Source organism: Camponotus vicinus, unplaced genomic scaffold (genome assembly GCF_025532165.1).
Source record: "Camponotus vicinus isolate PSW18456_S1 unplaced genomic scaffold, iyCamVici1.0 SCAF_9, whole genome shotgun sequence".
Lineage (NCBI taxonomy): Eukaryota > Metazoa > Arthropoda > Insecta > Hymenoptera > Formicidae > Camponotus > Camponotus vicinus.
Window position 1 is genome coordinate 8,078,823 of NW_028141981.1, and position 25,777 is coordinate 8,104,599.

Sequence of the window (25,777 nt, forward strand, 5' to 3'; positions counted from 1 at the left end):
TAATTACAGACATTTTATTGAAAACATCAAAACACAGTCTGATCAGGCATAAATATGAATATTTGTTTTTTTCCTTTATCACACATCATTATTTAGTGCTAGATGTATCGCTATTATGTACGATATTAACCGTACATCATATACAAGGGTCATTTTTCATCCTATCATTTCTAACGGTTTTGAATAATCAAAATTTAACGGTACTAAGTAAGACCGTTTCCCCACCTCTAAAAAAATTGTATCGAAGAAATAAAAGCTAAGGGTAGCTGGTTACCTACGTTAGTTTCTCTCTAAACGGTAAGCCAGAAAGATCTTTCAAGGACAAGGAAAAGACCTCTCCGTCTATTTTATGTATACTTTTCGTAAAGGTAAGTAAATCTTTATTTTCTTTTTTAAGAATTTATTTTTGTGTAATATTTTTAAACATATTTTATTTAATTTGTGTAAAAAAATGGGATATTTTTCTCTGTGAATTAGATTTGTAGATAGAGCTAAAAGTATGACGCAACGCTCCGCAGAAGAGTTATCTCAATTCTTAGAACTCCAAGACCATTACTTTGGAGGAGAAAATAGCGAAAGCGAAGAAGATTTTGTCGAAGATGATTATGACAACGATGAAGACGTCTTCAATTATCATAAATATAATCTGTACCAAGGTATCGAATCGCACTACGGGGTACTAGTGGATTCTGACAATGAGATAAATGATAGTGTGGAGAAACAAGCGAATATATATCCTGAATATATATACAAACATAAATGGTATCTTACTCCACCGGAAACGCGAGAACGTCAATGGGACATAATGCTGCATTCCGTCTCCTCCATATCACCAGGTGCGAAAAATCAAGCAGTTTATGCGAAATTGCCACTAGAGGTATGGTCGTTATTTTTTTCTGACGAGTTGCTCGAAATCGTGTTGAGATATACTAATCAAGAAATAAAACGATATAGAAAAACAGAAAATTGCGCGAATGCAACATTTATCGATAATTTGAACATGGCGGAGTTGAAAGCGTTTATCGGCTTATTGTATTTTAACGGTATGGAAAAGAAAATTGATGTTACGATCGAAGAATTATGGTCGGCAGACTTCGAATCTATGCTTTACAGAACGACTATGTCTCGTCAGCGTTTTGAATTTATTGCGGCTCGCTTGCGTTTCGCTGATAAATTTACCCGTGTCAAAGAAAGAAGAGACTTACTAGAGCCCGTTCGCGATATTTGGAATATATTCATAAAAAATTGTAGAGAGAATTATACACCGTCAGAATTTTTAACGCTTGACGAACAATTCTTAGAATTCGAAGGTAAATTTGGGGCTAAAGTTTATATGAAAAATAATCCTGAACGCTGCGGCATAAAAATCACTTCTTTGAATGATGCAAAAACGTTTTATATGTATAACGCGATTCCATATCCAGGAAGAGGTGAGGAAATGCTTTTTATAAGTAGAAACAGAGAAACTTTTCCAAATTATTACATACGAACTTTATGCGAACCAATTTCTTGTACGACCAGAAATGTGACATGCAACAATTCTTATATTAATTCTGTTGAAATCTTTAGTGAAACGTTAAGAGATTATCAATTGACTATGGTTGGTATTCTAGAGAAACGCAAAACGCACATTCCAGAATCTTTCGACCGTTGGACATCAGCAGGCGCGGTTCGATGTGCCTACGACGACACGAACGTTTTATTATCATACTGTTCAGAAAAACATATTTGTTCAGAAAAAGTTAGCTTATTTTTATCTTCTTATCATAAAAACGGTGCAACTAAGAATAAAGAATCGAATAAACCAGAAATCATTGATTTTTATAATAAGACTAAAGACAGTACTGATATTTTTGAACAACTTTGTACCTCTTATACTTGCGCGAGAAAAACAAACCGATGGTCCCTGCGATTTTTTTTAGGAATGCTAGATCAAGCCGCGGTCAATAGCTGTATTTTATACAATTTCAATCCCGAACGTGAAATGCAAAATCAGAGAATATTTTTGAAAGATCTTGCGATATCTCTGATCGTACCGCATCTGCGTGAAAGATTCAAACAACATGATATTCATAAAGCTATTAAATTGAATATCATACAAATACTTATGAAAGTAAAAATCAAACAAAATAAAGAAGAAAGAGAAAATAAGTTAGAAAAAAGAAAGTAACGTTTCTTTTGTACCAGGAATGAGAAAAACATATTTTTGTTCCACGCTTTGTAAAAAACCTATATTCGACGCTTATCTGATATTATCATGTATGCTCCTTTTAATGTATAGTATTATGCAGTATAGTTTTCTTTTTACATTTATATTTGCAAATATTTTTTAAATGTAAACAACCAATATTTATAACTATTTCATGTAATAAAAACTTTTGATATAAATTGAAAGCATTTTTCATTCGACAATCGATATTTGAAAAATTACGACTTTTCATATCCTGAATTTAAACATTTAATTTTAATTAATCAATTAACATGGCAACTTAATTAATTAACATGGCAACTTAATTAATTAACATGACACATTTTTTACCATTTTTGTCATTTAGAGTCTCAATTTTCACGTCGAAAAAGTTTTGCTTTCAATTATATATATAGAACAATAAAAATACATTGCAATAAAAACACATTGAAGCAAATTATTTATTATTTTAGCCTTTATTTAGTAGGATCAAAAAAAGCATAAATTGTTTCAGATTTGTTTGAATACTTTTATCTTTTGAAAAACACATTAAACAAAAATAACTTCTCTGATCAATTATAAATAATACCAATACGAATTATATATGGATTAAGGTTATACATATGTTAAATTAATTAAAATGTTTTCAATGAAATTAACATATGCAATCCCATCGAACATTATTTAAATCAGAAACAGATTACAAATTATTTACAACAAAATTAAAGACAACTAAGCTACTTTCTATTTTATTTTAGAAAAACGTAATTTATTTCAGCCTCATTATCTCATCACTTCTACCAAAGTCTTTTATAATCAAATTATTTTATGAACTCGCTGGAATTAAATAATGTACAATATTGTAGAATTTTCCTTATTTTATACTCTTATTTTAATAGCACATTCAGAAAATGAAATTGCAATTTATTGCGTTGTTTTTCACTTTAAAGTTATGTGGCAAATATGTAAGTAAAAAAAACAATGCTCTTCTGAAAGAATATTATTTTATAAATATTCATAAAACTAATTATAATACAAAGCATTTTATTATATGAAATTCGACAGTATTAATCTACGAATTTATGCATATTATTTCTTTTTATTATATTGTAATTTTAAATATCAAAGTTTCTCATTTTTATTATTGACGTGTTTAATCCCGCATTAATCTTTATTCTTACGAGATCAATCACACATCTTCTTGTATCAAAATTATGTATATGTTTATTTCTTTATATATCTTTCTATCGAGTAAAAAAATTGAACAAACTCCAATAAATATGCAAATAATTGTGAAACAATATGCATAAATTCATCTCTTTGTGTCTTTCTATCTACTAAAAACATCGTATAAATTAATCCAATAATTAGCTCGTAAAAATTTCGATCAATTCGTTAATAAACTGTTTTTCTAAATAATTAATATGTAGATCAAAAGATATCTTTGAAAAATTTTTTAAAAATAACAAACAACAAATGTTAGAAATTCTTTATTGATTACGTCTGTATGTATATATGTATATATATATATATATATATATATATATATATATATGTGAGTATAAACATTTAGATTCAATGATATAATGGCGTAAAAAGATTAATAATACAAACCATAATAATAATAATGATAATATCTTTCGTAACATGTAATCAAGATTGATAATAGATAAAAGAGCGATTTAAAAATGTCAACATAATGTCGTATCTTGTAACATTCCGTAAAAAATCTGCGTAATATTTATATATAATCCAAGAAATTTACAAAATTTGTTTAAAATAATTAACGTTGCACTTAAACAAATGAATAAATTGTTTTAAATTCACATTCAATATGTAAATATGTATATTTAAAAGTATCCGATTTAATAAAATTTGTTGTGATAACTTTTACACAAAGGATGTAGAGTTCTTGCGACGATATAATCCTAAAGCTACTAAATTTATAAATTTTCAATCATGAATCACAGCAAAGAAAATGTTAGCGTTTTTAAATTTTTTTTTTTTGACTGATTTTACTTTGAGCCTGTTCAACGATAATTAATTATATCAAACACATCCTGTTCAACAATAATTGATTAAATCGAGTACATCATTTACTGAACGATTAGCAGTAATACAATTAGAAACAGAGGCGAACGGAAACTAAAATGAGAAAGCGGATAATTTTCAGAAACGTGCAAAAAAACTATTTTTTTTTTAAAGAGACGGGTCTTTCCGAGAGATTCGTTATTAATTTTATGGAAGAATATCTGCACTTTGCTGATAGTAGACACTTTGAAGACACTAGAAAACGCCGATACTAGGATTGAGCCAGTATTAGAACCAGATATCTCGCGCGCAGATGCAGCCTCTATATGTACTATGTATAAAAATATTCTCTACATAGTCAATTATAAACTGTTAAAACGTAAAATATACGAAAAACATTATTTTAATCGCAAAAATCATTACGTTATCTTGTATATATGTGAACATTTCGCATATAACATATATAATATATAATCTATGTGTGTATACATTATTATACAGGGTGTACCAAAATTCGCGGATGCGGAATGCACGGTATGATTATTCGTATCAAAACGAACAACTTTTTTCTCTGGAAAAATTGCATCTGAACATTATTTTTTACATGAGAGCAACTTTAAATTAACGAATAAGCGCTTTAGATTACGCTTGAATTAGGGCACGCACGGCATATGTGGCATTTGAGCGTGTATTTGACGCTATTTTATTATTTCGCTAAAAGTTTCACAAGAAATATGCATGATATTTAGATGCATAATTCTTGTAAAACTTTTAGCGAAATAGTAAAATAGCGTCAAATACACGCTCAAATGCCACATATGCCGTGCGTGCCCTAATTCAAGCGTAATCTAAAGCGTTTATTCGTTAATTTAAAGTTGCTCTCATGTAAAAAATAATGTTCAGATGCAATTTTTCCAGAGAAAAAAGTTGTTCGTTTTGATACGAACAATCATGCCGTGCATTCCAAATCCGCGAATTTTGATTCACCCTGTATAATTCACATTATCTTCCAGTACATTCATAATATATCATGGCACATTCCTTCAGATACAAAAATCCGCACAAACCGATCGCGATACACGCGTTATTAATATTCGATTTCTTTACGCGTCTCTAATCTCACAATTTTCGCCTAAATTCGACAATTATCCAATAAAGATTGATGATTCTTCCATGTTTCGCTTTATAATACAATGACAATGCAGACGCAGAACTGACAAGACTAATTAACAGAATGTTAAGTGTCTCGCTATTATTGAAATATCGGTTTGTGCGAATTTAAAAACAAACTCGCAATTGATGCTCTTAAAAGGTACACAACGATAGAAAAAAAAAAAGAAAACAAACACGCGTATCGCTTTGGAAGAAGAGCTTTGATGTCAGCCATTTGCTCTCGGTATATCTATATCCCATTATAAACATATTAATAAAGCATTCGATTTTTTGGTAATATTAGAAACTTCCTATAGGATCGCTACGTTAAGAAAGGAAGCGGCAGCTCATTGAACTTATTATTAGGCACTTTTCTTGTTGGAAACCTTTAGCTTTAGACATCGCGGAGATTTCCCAACTTTCGTATATACTACGAATATTTATATAATAATAACATTTGTCTATTCGCAAAAAAGGAGACTAACAATTGCACTAATCGATCACTCACGGAAGTCTAATTAGACTCGCGCGAATATGAGCTTTATTATGTTAATAAATTCATCGAAAACGAGCCACCGCCTACAGGCACGTAGATCGTACACTAGAAGAAACTGTAATAAGAGTCGGATTGAAATAGATAGAAAAAAAGAGTGTTGCGACAGCAGTAGATATTCGGAATAAATAGAGACGCCAGAATGGAAAGGGAAGAAAAGGAGTTAATCGAGCGGAAAGTGTTAATAGTAGCAGTGCTTCGCCGGGCCGATATTGGCGCCGCGCGGCATCGAAAAAATTAATAAAATTAAATGATATGTTGCTTCTCTTGTTAATTCGTGGTTTTCTTAACCCGTAAATGAGTAAACATAAAATTAAATTCTACTTTAAACCAAGCGTGATTATCATATGTCTAAATATTTTCGAGAAGTACGGTAAGCGAAAAAAATCTTACTGCGCGAATACAGAGGCGAACAGTTAATTATTCTCGTATATTTCCGAAATATGTAATATTACGTGCAATCTCAATATTCGTCATCGTAAAATTATTGTTTGTATACAGCTATCATAGTTCGTAAGGCTACAGATCGAAAGCACTGTTATATTTATCTAAGGGCACTTTCTATATTCATTTCTACGTATAAATAATTTGTCGTTTCTCTTCGTTTTTGCATCGAAACGATAAATTGTACGCATAATATCAGCAAGATTGAACATTATTCCTGTGAAATACATCAAATATCACTGTCGAATTTTTCTCATTCTGATATCGGTAGAAAAGCTGCATATACTACTGATTTTAATTGACAGACTATTTTGTTAAAACAAATTTGCGCTATATCTTATCACGTTTCTATAGTGCATTCTTTTAAGCCATACGAATTAGACGGGTCACTTTTCTTAAAATTATTTCTAGACGATTACCACGCGAGCGGACTTCGTCTTGTTATTTTCGATTTCACTGCTTATCCTCATAACGGAAGGTCTTCGTGTTGGATTCTTGCCGACTCGACATCGTCATGGTGACGGTTTTCTTCTCCGTGACTTTGTGCATCGACTGCTTCATCGTGCGTTCTTCGACGGTATCGTTGTCGAAACTTTTGAACGATGATAGATCGTTGCCAGATGTTTTATACTCTTTGATCTCTTCTGCAGCCTCATAGTTGGAGCTGCTGCTCTTGCCAGGCATAGATGTGTACGTCTTCGTTGTGATAGTTTCGATTCTCCCGCCAGGGATGACCTTATTTTCAATATTCTTGAAGGTTTGATGCTGCGGAACACTGCTGCTACCGAATCGCTGAGTGTCCACTTGCTTCTCGGAACGGAACGTACTCATCGGGCTAACGCTAGAAAACCGATCGGTCGGATATTTCTGCTGATCCTGCAAAGACTTTGGATCACTGGGAGTTTGCTCTTGAATAATTTTGGGGATGATCGAAGGAGGTTTCGGCGAGTACAAGATGTGTTGAGGCGGCGGTGGCGGCACATACGAAGCGATCCCGTCTGCGTGCTTCTTTTCCGCGATGTAGCTTTCCTGATTGATTCTCCGTTCGATCGAGCTATACTGACCGGGAGAATTGTCTGTTATAATCTTCCTTTCAGTGACGATGTACGGACTCCTCTCTTGATGACCGTCGATAGTGTACTTTCTGTCCAAGGATCCGTACTGATTATCCATGATGGATCGGTGATATTGACTGTCCTTCATCTTTCTCTCGAGTGTGCTTTGTGTCGAATGTACCTTCTCTGGGCTGATCAGATTCTGTCGATCACCGAATTGATGACTGATGTGTTGCGTGGAAGATTGAAGCTGGTCTAGTGTGTGATTCATCGTTTGAATAGGCGAGGGTGTAGTTTGCGGTTCATATGCCCTTGTCTCATATCGGGTGGTATAGCTTTGATAGCCGCTCTGCTCGGCCGCTATGTCACCATCACCATCGGTCAGATCCGACCGGTTCTTGTATTTGGCTAGACGAATAGCGGTAAGTCTGCCTCGGGCTTCCTCCAGCTCGCGCTCAATTCGTAACACCTCCGAGCGTGCGTCGATCTCTTGCGCGATACCGCCCACCATACGGCGGTTCAGGACCAACGATCTGTCCTCCTCCTGCTGAATAGCCTGTTGCGCAGCGCGAACGAGATTATCGGTAGCACGTTTTACGGCGTTACCGGCCGCCTGTAGGCGCTTCGTGCTCTCGCTGTCAGGGTCGGCTTTGACCTTGCAAGCGACCAACAGTTGCGCCGTGCTGCTGGCAACCTGCTTAGCGCTGGAGATCAACTTCTCTTCGGAACTTACGCCTTGAACGAGAGCGTTCGCGGATTCCACGAGACTATGAGTAGCAGCTGCCACCATTCGAGCAGCCGAAATGAGACCCTCGGACCATTGACCATCGTCGGAACTGGTCAACGGCGTGCGTGACACTTTGCCAGTCGCGATGAGTTCCCGTTGAGCGGCACTAGCAGCTTTTATTAAGGCTGAAGTCGCAGCGGCAATCGATTTGGCGGCTTCCAGAATCATCTCATCAAAATTCATGTCTTCGTTAGTTTCCTATAAAAAATAAGAGAATGCACGCATTAAAAAATGAAATGCAATTTAATAATCTTTCTGGGAATATTTTAATATTTTTGAAAAATAATTTTTATTAATTCGAATAATTAATGATATTGTGGAATTTTTTGTTAATTTTTAATTAACTTACCCGCTGCGAAAGTTGACTTCCCCGATCGCCGTAATAATATGTTCGATTCTCGGTCGATCATTCACAACGACCAAGAAAATCAAACATATCTCGCGGAAATCGGAACGATGTTTATTCGTACCTGTTGCATTACGAATAATCATTATGTAATAATTGAAAATTCACCTGAATGCTTCTCCTCGGTCTTAGACTAGCCAATTTCTTGGCGGCTGCGTCAATACTGGCGGCCGCACCGAGCAATTCGTTCTCTGCAATCACCGTAGGGTCGTCAGGATCGACCCAGTCGTTGCCTTTCAATAGCTCCGCCACTGCCACCAGCTCCGTCACACTCTGCGCAATCTTGCGAGAGATTGCTGGTAAAGTATGTTTGGCGTCGCCCGATCTAGATGATATTTGCAGAATAGCTTGAAGTAATTCTCGATAATTGATGGCGACATCATGACCCGCTTGAAGAGTACGATCGCGTAGCTCGGCGGTCTCGGCGCAATTGTAGGCTGCACTTTTGCAGATCGTTAACATGTCACTGATAGACTTTCTTCCCATGTTGGCGGCAGCAATGATGTCGTCCTGCTTGCAGCTGTTTCCAGCGGAGACCGCTTTCGCCGTCGATAGAGTAATGCTCTTCGTACAGCGTACAAGATCCTCTGGGGTCACGTTGCTCTTCTGAATCTCCGAGCTGCTGAGTGCTCGAATTTCCTGTGCTATAGCCTCGATCGTAGATTCCAGTGCCCTGGTGCCACGCGTGTGCTCATCCTCCACAGCTTTAACTGTCTTCAGCAACGACGTCACGTTGGTCACCATTACCTGAAGAAGATTAGAACAGTATAAGTACATTAATTATATACAAATCGTTTCTACACTTGTAACATTGATATCTAGAGAAACAGAATAGAATTAGTAGTATTAAGTTTTTAGTGATGATCTTAAAATAATGAACAAATACAAGAAAATGCAAATACTACTATCGTAACGTGTTAACACATAAGTAAGATTAGTGCCTATTGCGCGTGTCGTAGTTACATGTGCCTATCTAATGATCTGACGGTGAAACAATAAGCAAAAAATTATGCAGAAGCATCAACTAGAAGACTGTTAATAGTCAAAATGCATCGCTGTGAATAGAATATACGTACCTAAGGACGATTCGAATGATAAAATGATATAAATTAAATTGAAATATAGTCTTCGGCGAAAAGAGTATGTAGATCGCTAACGAAGAAAATCGACATAAAATCATTTTAATGTACCACTTTAAAAAAAAAGCAAAAAAATATTTTGATTATCATAATATTTACATAAAATATGTTAATTTTGAGATGATTTTATGTGGCCCTGAATATTTTGGGATTTATTTTCAAGTATTAAATTATAACAGCTGTTTTCATATCAACGAATGCTAGAAATGATAACTATTTTAACAAATAAATCTCATTGATAATTACCGACTACTAGACATCTCTCGCTGATACCTTATATAATTTTTAACAATTTTTAACAATTATACCATATTTTCTACGTAAAAAATTTCACACGTAAATTATATATATATATATATACTTCAGCTACATGCTATATAACTTATGCAAGATTACGATAAAAATAAAATGACGAGGGGCGAAAAACATGGCTACATAAGTAACACTAAGTCGGACGTCCGTTGTGTCGGCTGAGAACTCTCGGAAGTGGAGAGTAGACGAATTAGTTCCTCCTCTTGATCGGACACGAACCATTCCGATTCCGAGCCGCCGATGTCGCTCAGATGCACAAACTGCTGCTGCAGCTGTCTCTCTAAAACCTATCCGGGATCGGCCAGACCAAAATTGTCAATATGAGACTCGTATTATTAAAGTCCACCATGTGCATCGTCGAAACATTCAAGATACAGATAAATTACGCTACTGCTACTGCTTTCATTATATATCGCTCGGATCCCTCGAAAGGGGGTGAGAAGAAGCGTATACAAAACAGGCGGAGAATCATTAAACAAAACAGCATATTCTTTTTAACAAAAATGCCACTTTCCGCCAGATAAAACGCATCCGGCATATGTTATACATATAGAAAGATAGAAATACGAAGCTGAGCGTGGGGAGAGCGATTCAAGGTGGACTTTAATAGCAGTCATATATATATATTTTGGTCTGGAGGTACTCTTGCCCTATGTATCTACAATTTCGTACGATCGAGAATGAGGATGATGAATGCTATTGTTTTACGTGAAGGAGATTTTAGTAGAATGAAAACGAAATCGATTAGAGAGGCAAATACGAAGGCAAATATTCGTCAAAATGAGTCGATTAAAGTCCACCCCAAAAAAATGTCTAAGAAGGATATGCATTCGCTATGATTATGTTTAAAATAAATTATTAAAACATTATTAAAACTCGGCAAATTAATCGAAATTATGCAAATTTGTTATTAGTCTTCACATTCATTTTGATATATATAGGGGATTTATAATTTCATCTCACAAGATTTCTGTGAAAATTAAGTCGAGGATGTATATTCTATTACGCTGAAAATATTATTAATTTCGTTAAATTAATCAATTAGAGAAATTCTCATTATACGGATTTCATTAGAATATCATATTTTATTAGTCTTCAAAGAATACTTCGTTAAATTAATATATCACAATATGAATTAATTGTTTAAGCATTATTCTTTTGAAAATTATCATAGAGATTTATCTCCTCATTTCATTATAAATAGCTTCTTCCAGTGAAGGCAGATGGTTAATCTCAAGCGACAATGTGCGATAAACTCCATTCTCGTTGTTAAAACAATAACTAACGATTGATCACAGAAGCAAAATGGAAAAGATTTTGCGTGAAAGCGAATTACCTTAGCGGAATCTTTAAGATGCGCCATACTAGGATCGTTGATGGGCTTGCCACTGGCAGCCTTAGTAGCATGTATAAGGTCACCAAGTGCGGAAGCGACATCTTTCACGGCATTAATCAACATTACTTGGGCCTCCGGATTCTGACTGCCCAGACTAGCCGCTCCGTACTTGACAACTTCGGCGAGCTGAACGATGGTCGATACCGCATTCTGCGCTGCAACTGCTAATTGTTCCTGAGAGGATGCTGCCCCAGCGACTAACGTCTTTGTATCTTCTACTAGTGCCTTGGCGGTCTGCAGTATATTTTCGCGATGATCGGCAAATGTGTCGTTCTCGTTCTCGGCATGTAAAGTGCCAGCAGTAGCGAACATGATGGTGGTATCCAAATCGCCAATAATGCCGGAAACAGTGCTGGCAGCATTAATACATGCCTGAGTGCCGCGTGAACCCGCCTGTAAAGCAGCCAATACCTGCGATACTTTTTCGGTTACGATTTTGCTGTGTTCCGCAATCTCCCGCTGAGCATAAGCATCACCGGGTGACATCTGACAGGTGCCAGCAGTGCGGACGATGTCTGCGCACGCCCGGCCAAGTTCTTGGACACCGGTACGAAGTTTAGCGGACACATCAGCATTGGATGCGGCTGCGGACGCTCCAGAAGTGTCGCGAGCAAGCTGAGTGTATTTGTGCGATATGTCGACTGCTAAGGGACCTAATCTGGCCACATCGGTGCTAGATTTAGTCGACTGTAAATAAAAGAAGAGTGTACAATTCAAGAACATTATATATTATATATTTTATAATATTAGATACAAGTTTACCATTTCTTGCGCCAAGCGAGCAATCTCTTTAGCAGCTTCAACCATTCTTGTTTGATAATCCACATAAGAATCCACGGTGTCGATAGTAGACATTCGATGATCCTCTAGTCTAACCATCGCGCGGGAAATCGTATCGATCAGGCCGGTGACGATGCCCGCGGACGTAGATATAGTTTCGAGAGTATTTTGTAATTCTTGAAGAGCGTCTTTAGTAGATTCGACAGTTTCATCCACTTCGGAATGCAGTGCGATGGCCTTTGGATTACCAGCGGACTCCTTCGTAACGTAAATCAATTGCAATGCTGACTCGGCCACAGTTTTCGTCTGATCCAGTAGCACCATTTGCTGCTTCGAATGCACCATGTTGGACGCGGCACCGATTGCACCAGAGACGAGCGGCTCCGAATAAAGAGCGATCTGATTGACGGCATGACCGACGTTTTCCGCCTCGTACTTGGCTGCAGTGCGCAAGGGTTCCAGCTTCTCGCGCAGTTCGCTCGCGCTGCTCTCCATTTGATCGGTGAATCCTTGTACGGTGTTCTCACGGCGCGGCACCAGTGCCTGCGAAACTGCACTTAGCGAAGCAGCATCAAGTTCACGTATGCGTGCTGACAGCTTTTCTATCGCCGCATCGCACTCTTTCTGACCGGGTGCCTTGTCGCGAATTGATGCCACTAACGATTTTATCGAATCGCTGACACTCTTGCTGTGATTAGCCAATAGCTGCCAAGTCGGCGGATCCTTCGGGCTAACTGCGAGACTCTTAGCAGCCTGTACCATGGCGCACGAACCGTCAATAATGGATTTGCCAGCGCTAGTGATCGGTTCTTGGGCAACTCTAGCCGCGATAGATATCTTAGCCGGTTGGCTCGCAAACTCGGGAGAACTCGCAAATGTGCAGAGATTGTCGACTGCTTCGAGTAACGGTTTCGTGGCTTCCGCGCATTTCTCGCGATTGACATCAGAATAATTCTTATCGAGCGCCTTAATCTCTTTAACAAGGCACGCCGTCGAATTGGCGACGTCCTTGGCGGATTGAACAAAGTGCCGTTTAGCTACCGGATTGCTAGTCTTGCTGGAAGCAAGTCTGCAGGCATTACAAAGCGCACTAGTGTGCTTAGCAATTATGGTAGCGGCTGAAAGCACTTGCTCTTGTGTAGTGGTTGGATTGCCAAGACTTTGGCAGCCGCTGTGTATGGCCTGCGCTGCTCTTAGGAATTGCGCTTGGTCCACTAGACCCGGTTTACCTGCTACTGATGTAGAATCGCTTACTCCTGCAAGGTAAGCAGCTTGAGCCGCGGCTTCGATCAGGCCACAGATTGAAGAAGAAACTCCGCGGACCGCTACAGAGAAGTTCTCGTGCTCCGATTTTTTCGCATAATTTGCAATGCCAGTCATACCATCACCGAGGCTCTTGCTCTTCTCCATGACAGTTTCCAAACATTCAAAGTACGATGCATCAGAAATAGGCTCGCTCGGATTGTCCAGTAGAGATCGCATAGACTGAATATTCCTGATAGCGTTGTCGCATTCGTTCTGTCCGGGTGCTGCCGAAGTACACACGTCTACTAAATAGTTGATGGAGTCGGTGACCGCGCGTGCCGCTGCCGAAAGCTGATTCTTTGCGTTTGGCGCAGTGGGATCGGCTGCGACTGATTTGGCAGTTACAAGGAGTTTACCGGATGTCATAGTAACATTTTTTAGCGACACCACCACTTGGCTACGGGTTTCGATCATTGTATGACCCGCCATCTCCATGCCAACGCCCAATAGATCACCGAAAGCATTAGTAAATTGCTTCGACGAGTTTGCGAGTTGCACGGGAGACCGCACGGATGACACTATGTTCGAGGATGCGTCGTTCAAATTGGCGGCTGCATTATTGAGGTCGCTCTGTAATTGTCTGCAAAGTAAAAATAGCGAAGTGTACAACGAAACTGAAATAGAATGTATCTATTATATGGCAATTATTCTAGGCAAGTGATAAGGATAAGTGAAATAATTAAAAACATTCTAAAACGGAAAAAATATGTAAAAAGCTATTTACCCATAACTCTTGCTCGTTTGTGGAAACTCGTTCATATTAAGCACTTGAGCCATATCATCAATGTTGCGTATCGCTTCGTCTACGTCTCTCTGTCCGGGCAAACAGGATACACATTTATTCAACGAATTAGAGACGTCTTTGGCGACTGCGGCTAAGTTGGCCTCATTCTCAGGATCGTCAGGATTTTTCAGTACACGTCGCGCTTCCTTAACCAAGCACAATGATCGCAGAATCACATCATCGGCGGTCATCAATACTTTCTTCTGCGTTTCCGGCTGATTAGATGTAGCGGCTACGCCGCGCACGGCATAAGTAAGGTCTTTCAAGGCCGACGCAGTTTCTCTAGCAGCGCTTCCGGTGTAGTTCTCGTTACCTTGTTTGGCGGCGGACAATAACTGTGCCATAGCAAATCCAACATTCTTTGATGTGGCGCCAAGTCGCAAAGCAGTAGATTCCGTTGTCTCTTCCGGTAGTGGCCTCAACGAGGCAGCCTCGACGGCGCGATAGAATTCCCCCAGCTCGTCTTTCAAACTATTTATCAATTCCTCCGCAGCGTCAAGCTCTAATCCACCGCAGGTTTCTCTAGCGCGCGTCACCGCTGATCTTAGATCCGCTAATGAAGATCCCAACTGCTGCGAAGTATTGTTTAGCTGCATAGCAGATGCCTGATCTGTAACAGTTGGTAAAACGGCCCTAGCTGCCTTTACCACGGCAGTACCCGGTTGTAGGAATTGCTCAGAAGCATTTATCAAGTTTAGTTGCGCCGTAGGATTGTCTGGTTGTGCTTGTGTGCCTTTTACTCCCGATACCAAATAAGGAATATGTTGAGCTATCGTGCGACACTCCATGTTAAGTTCCTCCTGACTGGCCGGATTCGTGTTGTGATGTCCGACACCGGAAGATGCCGCGATGCATTGCGTGGCTGTAGACGCGGCTTGTTTAGCGCACGCCTCCAAGCGTGTAATGAGTTTTCTGCGTAATGCTGGAGTCGCTGCTGCAGTAGTTGCAGCTCGTAATTCCTCAGCTGCCTGGCGAAGTTGATCCTGCATTCTTGCATCATGCGGGCTACTGGCGCACTGCCGTGCCGCTTCCACCATCTTGGCTGTGGCGTCAGCGAGCAGTTTTGCTGCTGCCAGAAGCCGTTGCTGTTGCTCTGAATCCGTTTGTCTCTCTGCTTCACCTTTAATACTCTGAATCAACTGCGCAGTAGCTTGACCAACTACTCGTGCTTGTCGCACCATCTCACCAGCATCACCGGTACTGGCGAACAGTTTGTCTGTCGCAACTAAAATGGTTTCCACCGCGCCTTCCTGAATGGACTCCTTAGCGCGTTCTCCCCTAGTCGCAGTTTTGATATGATTGAGAAGATCGTTCAAAGTGCGGCTGACTTCGCTGGCAGCGATACTCAATTCCTTCAGCAGATTCTCATCGCCGCATGTCTCGTTGCAGACTTGAACCAGACGCTCTACAGCTTTAGTCACCTCGCGCACGGCATTCATCAGTTGTGTTTGACAGGCGGGCGAGTGTAAAGTCGGCGCCACCACTTTGGCGCAGGCTACGAGCTGCGATGTGGCCAATGCGCATTGTGTCGCAGCCGATATTACTCTGTTCTGTGTAGCTGAGTCTTCGCATGTAGCTGCTATGTTCTTTGCCTTCAGTACCAAAGCAGCGGTAGTATTGGCGACGGCCTTGGCAAGCGCAAGTAACATGTCTTGCAGCTCACGATTCGAGTCATCCTCTTCGCCAATGGTTGTCAATACTTGATGTGACGCCTCGCCCACTCGTGACGCCGCATTTAAGAGATTCTGTCGTGGCTAAAATGCAAATAAAAATTAATTTATATAATGTTTATATACATATATATAAGCAGAAATAAAAAGGAAAAAATTAAAGAAATATTGGAAATAATAATTTGACAAATTCTCTTAAAAATTCTCTTTAAAGTTATTACAATCTTATACGCATCTTTTAATGATCGAGGGTTCGAAAAAAAATTAATCTGTAAAGAAAGCAAATATATATTATCTGCGCTACAAAGCCTTGGCATGTTAGTGCTTACATATTGTTCGTAGGTTGTTGTTATGTAGAAAGGCTGCAGGAAAAAAGGAGGAATTTGAAATTTTAATATTTAACTTCACAATCACACAGATTAAACACGCATTCTAACTTTACGTTATATTGTTTTATGCAGTTTTCCTTTTATTGTCACAATGAACTCACCTCTTTGGTCTCTGGCTCTGTGGCCTTCAACAAGTCCGAGAACGCTGAACAAAGTTTTCTAGCGGCGTCCAATAATCGCTCGCCAGACGAGTCATCCTCCATGAGAGCAGCTATCATTCGCACGCCCTTCGTCATCTCCGGTAGATTCGTAGCAATTGTAGTAATCGCGGCTCCCACCGCGGTATGATCGACATCATCTGCTGGTCCCGAAGTCAACGTAACCACCTGTGCGGTCGCGGCGTTCATCGCCGCGATCTGCGAGCCTACATTTTGCTTGTGGGTATCGATTGTCTGTTCAATCCATTTCAAGGATGCTGGATCTGTTCCTAGTTCGGGCAGCTGAGCCTTCGTAGACAGTTCCATCTCGGCGATATGGATCACCTCATGACCAGCGCTGATGGTCGACAATAAGGCACGTTGCGGTTCGGATAGGACGGATGTCACTTTAGTTTGCTGGACCTAATTTTGAACATTTGTACATTACAAAAATCTATCTACAATCAACAGCCGATTTTAATAAAAAATAATATTTTTTCGCCATAAAGAAATATGCAAGTTTGGAAACGCAACATTTTGCTTACAGTAATTAATCAACGAAATGTAAATAACGCGCATACATAACGAAGCATACATAAACTGCAACGAATAGTTGCGGCGATACAGAGTTTACTGATCGATCGAGAAATATGAATATTCTCTATCATAAGAGAACATCTAAATCGCGCTGATGACGCATATAGAGATTTTATCTTACCAGTAAGCGCTGTACCGCGAGAGAAACATGAAATGCAAACAAATCAGTCGAGAGAATTAAAACCGAAGGGATCTATAAACTCAAGAGTAACAGATAACTGAAAAAGTTATCGTAATGTACCTACTCTGTGTCCGCAATAGAAGGCGCCTAGCATGAAAATAAATTTAACCGTCTATTAGTCCCTTAAAAAATTTCGCTCTTCGCTCGTGCAACACAATGATTCCATCGGTGCGACTTTAGATTTGCGAAAAGTGCATAATACTATCCTAAGTATACATGTGTATGCATATGTATATGTGTATGTATGTATATGAATATATACACACATCACAAATCGTCCATAATTACAAAGTAGTACGACATAGTCCGCTCTTATCGTTATTACATCAAAATTCCCGAAAATACCAATTTTTACAACACCTCGAGGCGCGATATATATTTATAACAAGCAACTAAAAAACACCGACATCCAAGATGAGCTTGAGAGCAACGGTTTTCAATAGAGCTTACCATAGGTGGGGCATGAGCGATGTTCACCTGTCCGCTGACGGTCGTGTACTGGGCACCACCTATGTGACCAGTTCCGTATGGTCGGGCCCCTACAAATCATATCATGCACCTTTCTAATCCGATGGTTTTATTTACAATTATCGAATGTCCCGATCGAGTCCTCGATATTACGAATCTGTTCGTTCAGATGTAGTAATTTTCCATCGAAAGCTAAAGACGAATTTAATAATTCCATTTTATTATTTAAGCGATACTTTGACAAATGCTTGAAGCTTGTTGAATGTGTATTTACAAAGTGAAAATGTGTATGTATGTACAACATATACATATCAATAACTAAGACCCGAGGATTCAATCGTGCAAAGAATATCATTAATTGATCTCTGCCTCTCAATATATTAAGAAAAAAAGCCAGTGTATCATAATCTATGATATAAATCTATGATATAAAAATTTTAAATAAATTACAGTTCTTAAATTTACAAAACTAATAAACTTTTTGAAAGCTGCCATATATGCAAAGTGTTTCGTCTATTAATTACATTATTTCTTGATGAAAAATAAATCGAAAAGTCCTGAACCATTTTTTTCTACAATGTTTAATGAAAAAGAAATTATAAAATAAATTTCAATCTCAGTAATCGTTCTTTAGACATATTATTCGCGATTCGTAAACCTCGCGCCGGATAGTATGTAATCGTGCACACTAACAAACACGCGACGGAGATGTATCCGTTCAACAAATGGCTCTGATGAAGTGAATTTTATTTAATTCTTTCTTCGTTAAGCATTGCAGAAAAAATGGTTCGTTTTTTTTGATCTATTTTTTATCGAGAAGTTATTGAGCGCGAATTATGAAACAGCCTGTATACATCCAAATTTGCGTAAATAAAAATTGCAAAAATTTCTTGGAACTTTTAGCAAAAAAAGATTAAACTTTTGTACACTGTGATTTACATTATATGCTTTGAAAGTTTAATAATTATGTATAATCACTGTTGAATAACATAGTAAAGTATTATATTATTTAGGAACAATCTTAATTATTCTATATTAAATAATTTAAGAGTAAAGTAAAATGCTATAAGGTTTTCAGTAAGACACTCACCATCTCCTCCGGCCCTCATGACAGCTGGTATGGCAACCGAGACAGCTTCTACGTTTCCTTTACCGACATTGCTGGTCTCGTGTTGCATGATGGTAGCCCTGCCAAACGAAATATATGTAAAGCGTATCGAGTTATACCTAACATTCTTATTTAATCCGACTAATACTCGTTAGAATTGGAAACTGCTCGAATATGCTTATTTGCATGGCGTCTTAGAAACTCCTCCATGATCGTATCAAACTAACGCGAAATATTCTCGAGACATGATGCGCGTTGAATGCGTAAGTCGATTGCTTCGCGGAGAGTCGGACTCGTCGAGAACTGATAATTGCTCTAACAATGTCTTAATGATGATTATTACTCGGTCTCGCTTCGGAGTGTTCACAAAGGAGCTAACACGTATTGATAACGTGAGAGATACTCACTTTAGAGGCGATACGCTGTCCTCTACCATAGTAGATCCCTCGTCTCCCTCGATACCAAAGTGATCCTTTGCTTTTTGCTTTTTCAATATGATGTCGATATAACCGGAAATCAATTGAAGTATCTGCTCCGCTTCGGTAGTCTGCACACTGTAATATTGGTCAGAGTAGTCGCCAAAGTCGAGAGTAAAAGTGTTCGGTGAAGCACCCCATCGTCGCACAGTCGTCAACGGCCACGTCTTTAGAATTTCCTTCGTTTTCTCGTCGAGTCGCAGGACTGAGTCCTTTGTCACGCCGAGCAAACGCGGCACCAGCTTGTTCTTGCCCTTCATCTTCTCCTTTACCAAAAAGAACGTGACACCGTATGTGTTCAACGACCTGGCGGTCTTGGTATATAGGACTTTGGCGTCCAACTCTGACAGCCCGATGTGTTTCTTATGCTCCGCGTAGATCTTCTTCTCTATTCCCTTGACTTTTACATACGATTGCGGCAGGAATTCTTTAAGACTAAAAAAAAGAAAAATAAGTGAAATATTGATATTGATAGAATTGAAAAATCGCAACTCACTCTAAAAAACCTGGCTTATGTTTCTCCTCTTTATGATCGCCAAACTGGATTTGACATTGGATCCCGGCAAAAACACAAGCCTTTTCCTGCGTAATCGGATGTGTACCGTCTAGAATCGCATCTCGCGCTTGCACGTACAATAGCGACAATTGTACAGGATCGCGACTGTCGATGTTTTGATCCGAAAAGAAAAATTTCCTCCTTAATAAAACGGTTTCGGATTCATCTATACCTTGTTCGCGCAGAGTCTTACTTGGATCTATCCAATTAACTGTGAAATAATGAACGCGAAACTTGAATACATCTCGAAAATATATTTGACATTCGATATTTTTTGTAATATAGAATACGTCGAGAAATATTACTACAATCAAAAAGAAGATGATTTCTTTGTATAAGAAGAAAATGTATAATTTTTTTGTGTCAGGTTTCTCATTTTCGAGAGAATTGATTTTAAAAATTGGAAAAATAATAATTTACGTTAATTTAGGTTTCTTTTTTAATTGAATTACTTTTAATTATTTTATGTCATTATTGAATATTTTATGTCATATTGAATCTTTAATGATTATTAATAAATACAAATATAAAAATATAATATTCTATTTAAAAAATAAAACGATTTCAAATAATTTGTTATTTAAAAAAATGAAAAAAAATATATGTGCAAAATATCAAGATAAACTTGATATTTTAATAAAAAGGAAATTACATCTTTTTATATTTTAATTACTTTGTATAATCATCTTCTTTTCCTCCTCGATTGCACTATGTTTCTCGATTCACCTTGTATATATTGATGAAATTTTTAATCTAAGTTTAAATATGAGTAAAAACTCGAAATCTTATTACCTTCATCATCAGTTTTTAACTTCTTCCTCAATTGTTCCATCTTGGCGTCTCTTTCGCCCTTCTCTTCCTTCTTTCGCTTCAACGTAAGAGTGCCGAAATTTCCGGGTTTCTGATTATCATTTTCCTCGTCCACTAATTCGCGCACCAAAGAATACTCGTCATGATTCGTGATGCCTATCTTCGTACATATCACTACCATGAGATTTGCCACAGGTTGACTGTCGTCCACCAACATGGTCTTCAGCGTCCCGTCCAACATGCGAACTCGGAGAGTACGGAGCTTTCGACGGTATTCGAGTAGATCTCCGTTTCTCAGGATGTAATAATCGAGGTTTCGTCCGGGTTCGAGCCAAACTCCCTTCTTTATATCCTCATCAGCGAGGAATAGGCCATAGTCTTTTGCTACAAAAATAACAAACCAGATAAGGTATCTTGCAACTGTGTCCTTTATGATTCTCGGTACACGATATATCATTTTATCATATGTGTGTTTAATATTTTTAATACATTTATATGAATAAAAGAACATTTCAGTGATAAATTGAAAATTTCCATTATTTTTGTCAAAGTAGATTATATTTCGATGTATGATTCTTCAATTCTTCCTTTATTGCATGAATTAATAAATGAAATATTCCGACATATTTTCAGAATTTTACTTTATTTGCACTGCTCTTCGCTGCCGTATTATATGGACGATATTAAAATGATTCGATTAAAATTTTGAATAAAACTTGCATATATATCTCCATGAGAAAAAATTATACGTATTTTGGAAAAAAATATGTATACCGCAAATTAACAAAATATTTTCTATACAAATATAAATTATTCGACTGTCGAATACTTACGTTGACCCATGTTGCTGGCTTCAGCGAGTTTTTCTCTGATAATGCGACAGGCATCGTATACCGATGTGCTAGGATCAAACTGCATCATCTTGGTGGCATTCTTCTCCGGTATAGAGATGCGCAAGGATAGCGTGGCCATTGCGATTGCCTGGGGTGATCTTCTACGTGCGCGAAAACCTCCAGAATCACTTGACTGTAAAAAACAATAGCGTAAAATAAGATTACGTGAATAAAATATTAATATTATAATAGAGAAGGACAATATTTTCTACTCAAATTTAAAAAAAATTACTGATCTTCCAGGCATTCTTTGTTCAAAATTTCAGAAAGAAAATATATTTTGGAGATTTTTTTGTGCAACTTTCTATTGCAAATAAGTTTCTTATTGTATTGTTTTTTTTATAATACTCTTTTATTCACACGAAAAAACTCGGTTACTTAATTTTCAAATGCTAGATTACAAATATACTGAAAAAAATTAAATAGTTTTTGTAAGATAAACATTTTTGCATAATATTTTCATTTTTTTATCGTAAAAATTAAAATAAAGAATATGCATTGCATGTTTATATATAATTTATTATATTATATTGTCGAATTTCGAAATTGCCAAAACCTCGCATAGAACAAATAACTTTTCCAAAAACCCTGCCCCTCTACCGTTAGGTGAGCTAGTCGGCCCGTGGCGAATCAGGCAAGCGTTTTTTGCGTTATTTTGGCCTTTAGCGAACGCCTGATACGTGAAAGACCGTATCTGGCGCCCAACTTCGAGATCTCGAGACGGCCTTCGCTTCGCCGCGGCTCGCGCGGAACACTCTCCATCTTAGTTCCTCCAAGCGATAGTATCTCTATCCGCCTTGTGTTTTTGACGACGTTTTCGCTCCCCCTTAGCATCCTCCTCTCTAACACCTCGAGGAGGAATTGAATATTATAAAAATTATCAATTTGAAATGTCGCAAAAATTTGGCATATTTGGAATATTTTATTTATATATAAACAAAAATATATTTGCAATACATTTTAAAAACATAATTTACATGGCTTGCCGATTGTTTTTAACAATGTAAAAACAAAATTATCCGAGAAAATTGTTTAAAAAATTTTATAATAATTCTGATTTTTCCAGATACAAAAAAATAACGGAGAATTCCAGGTTCTCTACGGAGTAAACATCCTGATTATCTCATCTGATTAATTAATGTAATGCTTTATCGATCAAGATGATTAATTGGATATTTATTCCTGAGATGCAAAGAGTTTTGCGCGTAATCATCTTAAATTATTTCATCGCGTGTAACACGGCCTTGTAAAATATTATCAGATAATTTCCTAGTATTACGTCAACGATAATCTAAAGAATTATGCACGAGCATGCAATTTCTACTTTACGACAAAATTGAACGCAACAAGTTGCAAAGATCAACTATTACATCCACTAGAACGCGATACAATCTAACGACAAAGTCGTTAATATGCATAACGTTCAATTACACGATCTATATTATTAATCCTTGATGGAAGAATGACAATTATTTATTTTATAATGCAATTTAGGACGTAATCGCGTGGCAGGAGGCGGTCGTGTTGCTTAAAAACTGCTTCCGATTTGTAAAGCTTTGTGCGACAATATTATTCTACCATGATCCGTTTGAAGAATGGGCCGCTATCTCGCGCGGATTTGTGGGAACGAGCGATGACGGATTAAAAATGCCCCGGATGCGCTGAACTAAAAGAGAAAGCTACCGTGGGACTTGTGTATCTATATATCGATCTCCCGATGGGACATATTACATTTGCCGTAGAATTTGCCACAGGGTGCATCTTCCACGGGCGTAGAAACAACGTTAGAAATTAATGAAGCGAATGGAAATGCATACCCTCTTTGCTTTTAACCCTAACGAGATAATCAAATCAAATATATCTGCCAATAAAATAAAAATAAAAATATTTTCTGCCAATAAAATAAAAGTAAAAATATTTAATTGATGATTAGTGTAATTATCAATCACGTGATACAAGTATCTAACAGTTTATCAAGTAATAAATGTGTGAAAAATATTCTAATATAATGTCCAAATAGGGGACTTAAATGAATAGCTTCTTGTACAAATGGAAAGAAGAAAGAAATATAAACTAATTCTTTCTAATTAAATATATAGATTATCTAGCGAATATATCTTGCTGGGGAAGAAAGAGAGATGTATTCTCTGAAATACGAATAGAACAAATTTAATAAAGTGTCTCATTACTCAGATATATATAAAGCGTATAAAGGATGATGTGAACATAGCTCGAGCTTTAGTTACTTCATCCGAGAAGATTGCTATCTTTCTGCTAATTTGCGGTGCACGCAACACATATTCCTCGCAACAATACGCGCATCATTAGACGTCACGAGAATAAACAGCCAATTTCGTTGTATTCATCCCGAGCCAGATTGTATAGCTAGGGTTCATTCACGTTTTTCCACGTGTTCTCACGGGGTGGGCCGGTATAAGGAATGGTAATGGTGCATAAATTCGTCGCAAGTATATACCCTACGCCAATGTGGGTTTCCACCCTTAGAGGTTGCCAAGCAACGCCGGTCTCTCACTGTGTCAAACTCTGAGCGTAAACCCCGTTGTATCCGTGGCTATCCTTTCTTCGCACTCTCCCTCTCTTTCTCTTTCTCTCTCCCCCTGTTTCTCTTTCTTTCTCCCTTTCTTTCGTTCTCTTCTATCTCTCCCTCGTTTCAACCTTCTCTTTCCACCCCTGTTATTTTTTCATCGATGATTCTCGCTCAATTAACGTATGGTTTTGATTTCATCGCGCGTGTCGAATTTCTGATAACGATCTAAATGTTTTTCGAATGTATCATTTAACAGAGTTGAAAAAATTGCGAGAAATAATATCACATTTGTCTTTCTCTAATAATTAAATATTTTATGATTTAATAATATAACAAAATATAAAAATTTGCACAGTTGATAAAATTTTTCATCATTAATAAATTTTTATAATAAAAGAAGCTATGTATATGTGAGAAGAATAATGTATATATTATACGACATATAATTTTTATGACTTTTTTTTTACTGCAGTCCTTTTTAATTACGACATCAAGTGCGAAAAATTGTGTAAATTTTTCTTTACAAAATATACCGAAATAAACTAATTTTTCCTTTCTTTTCATATATTACCATTTATGTATGACCTACATTTCCGAGTGAATCTCTCGTGACAATCGTGATAAAGAATTACAATTATTTGATAATCAAAGAAAGAATCTTCGGTATATTTTGACATTCTATACTATCGAACGCAAATAATGACGCAAACAATTAATTTATTTCAATTCATATAAGAGAAAAATATTTCTAATTTATTCCATAAAGGAAAATATTCACATGATTTATCTCTTGACATCATAATTCAATGTATGATACGAGAAACCAGGATTAAATTCGTCACTAAATTTATTGAATATTTGTCAAATATTTGTGTATATTTTTCAGAAGAATTTATTATTTTGCATAAAAGACAAATTGCATAAAAGAAAACATAAATAGAATAAAATTTTATTTAATACATGATCGATTGTTCGCTATGCTCATATACCTGAACGCGCATTTTATCCTTCATCAGAAACGCGAACTAATACTTTTTGCTGGGAGCATCATGCGCGAAATAGCCAGAGCTTCCTTTTTATAAAAAAAAGGGCGGAACAAAGTGAATATCAGAATAGCGGAATGTAGAAAAAAAGATCGCCAACAGCTTCAGGCAATCGCTCGCAGAGCCAACGGCATTTTACTGCGAAATTGAAACCACCGTTGGCTACAAAGTTACTTCGTTCGATTCGCAATACGTCACCTTCCTACCCGCACGAACTCGATTCAGAGGGAATGACCTCATTACATACAACTGGATCATCAACTCCATGCATACTACCAGTAGGATAGAGCCACTTCTCGACAATGCTGGCATTGATATTACTGGAAATTGAATATTCTTACGAGAGAAAGGTTTCGCAACATTCATCATGAAAGGCTAGCGATCAAGTGACTGGCGAACTCTTTGTGTTTCGAGCATATATTAAACTTAATTTTTACTTACATAATAAATTCGATTAAAAGTGCAAAATTAAATATATGAACATGAAATATACAATTGAGAGAATAAAAATAAAAATAAGATTTTTAATTATTATTGGTTATATTAAACACGATGGAGAAGATATAATG

General features: G+C 37.4%; 1 protein-coding gene and 1 long non-coding RNA gene across 8 annotated transcripts in view; one reads left to right on the forward strand and one right to left on the reverse strand.

The window, feature by feature from the left end:
* LOC145977235 (uncharacterized) overlaps positions 1-25,777 on the forward strand; it is a 55,497-nt gene that overhangs the window by 15,542 nt on the left and 14,178 nt on the right. The gene's annotated exons all lie outside the window — the stretch shown is intronic.
* The window catches only part of Rhea (Talin_middle and talin-RS domain-containing protein rhea), a 46,446-nt gene continuing 23,314 nt past the window's right edge, over positions 2,646-25,777 (reverse strand). For 4 of the 7 annotated variants that reach the window (XM_083109644.1, XM_083109645.1, XM_083109642.1 and 1 more), the window contains 13 exons: positions 21,558-21,750; positions 20,707-21,108; positions 19,855-20,125; positions 19,290-19,793; positions 18,865-18,962; positions 17,757-17,845; positions 16,493-16,951; positions 16,332-16,364; positions 14,273-16,086; positions 12,226-14,128; positions 11,404-12,150; positions 8,725-9,363; positions 2,646-8,408 (listed from right to left, as the gene is read on the reverse strand). In XM_083109644.1, coding sequence (XP_082965770.1) covers positions 6,822-8,408; positions 8,725-9,363; positions 11,404-12,150; positions 12,226-14,128; positions 14,273-16,086; positions 16,332-16,364; positions 16,493-16,951; positions 17,757-17,845; positions 18,865-18,962; positions 19,290-19,793; positions 19,855-20,125; positions 20,707-21,108; positions 21,558-21,696 — 8,685 coding nt within the window. In that variant the 5' untranslated portion in view covers positions 21,697-21,750 and the 3' untranslated portion in view covers positions 2,646-6,821. Of the gene's footprint in view, positions 8,409-8,724; positions 9,364-9,781; positions 10,355-11,403; positions 12,151-12,225; positions 14,129-14,272; positions 16,087-16,331; positions 16,365-16,492; positions 16,952-17,370; positions 17,394-17,756; positions 17,846-18,864; positions 18,963-19,289; positions 19,794-19,854; positions 20,126-20,706; positions 21,109-21,557; positions 21,751-25,777 lie in introns of those variants that run through there. The other 3 variants (XM_083109643.1, XM_083109648.1, XM_083109647.1) reach the window with 3 other exon arrangements.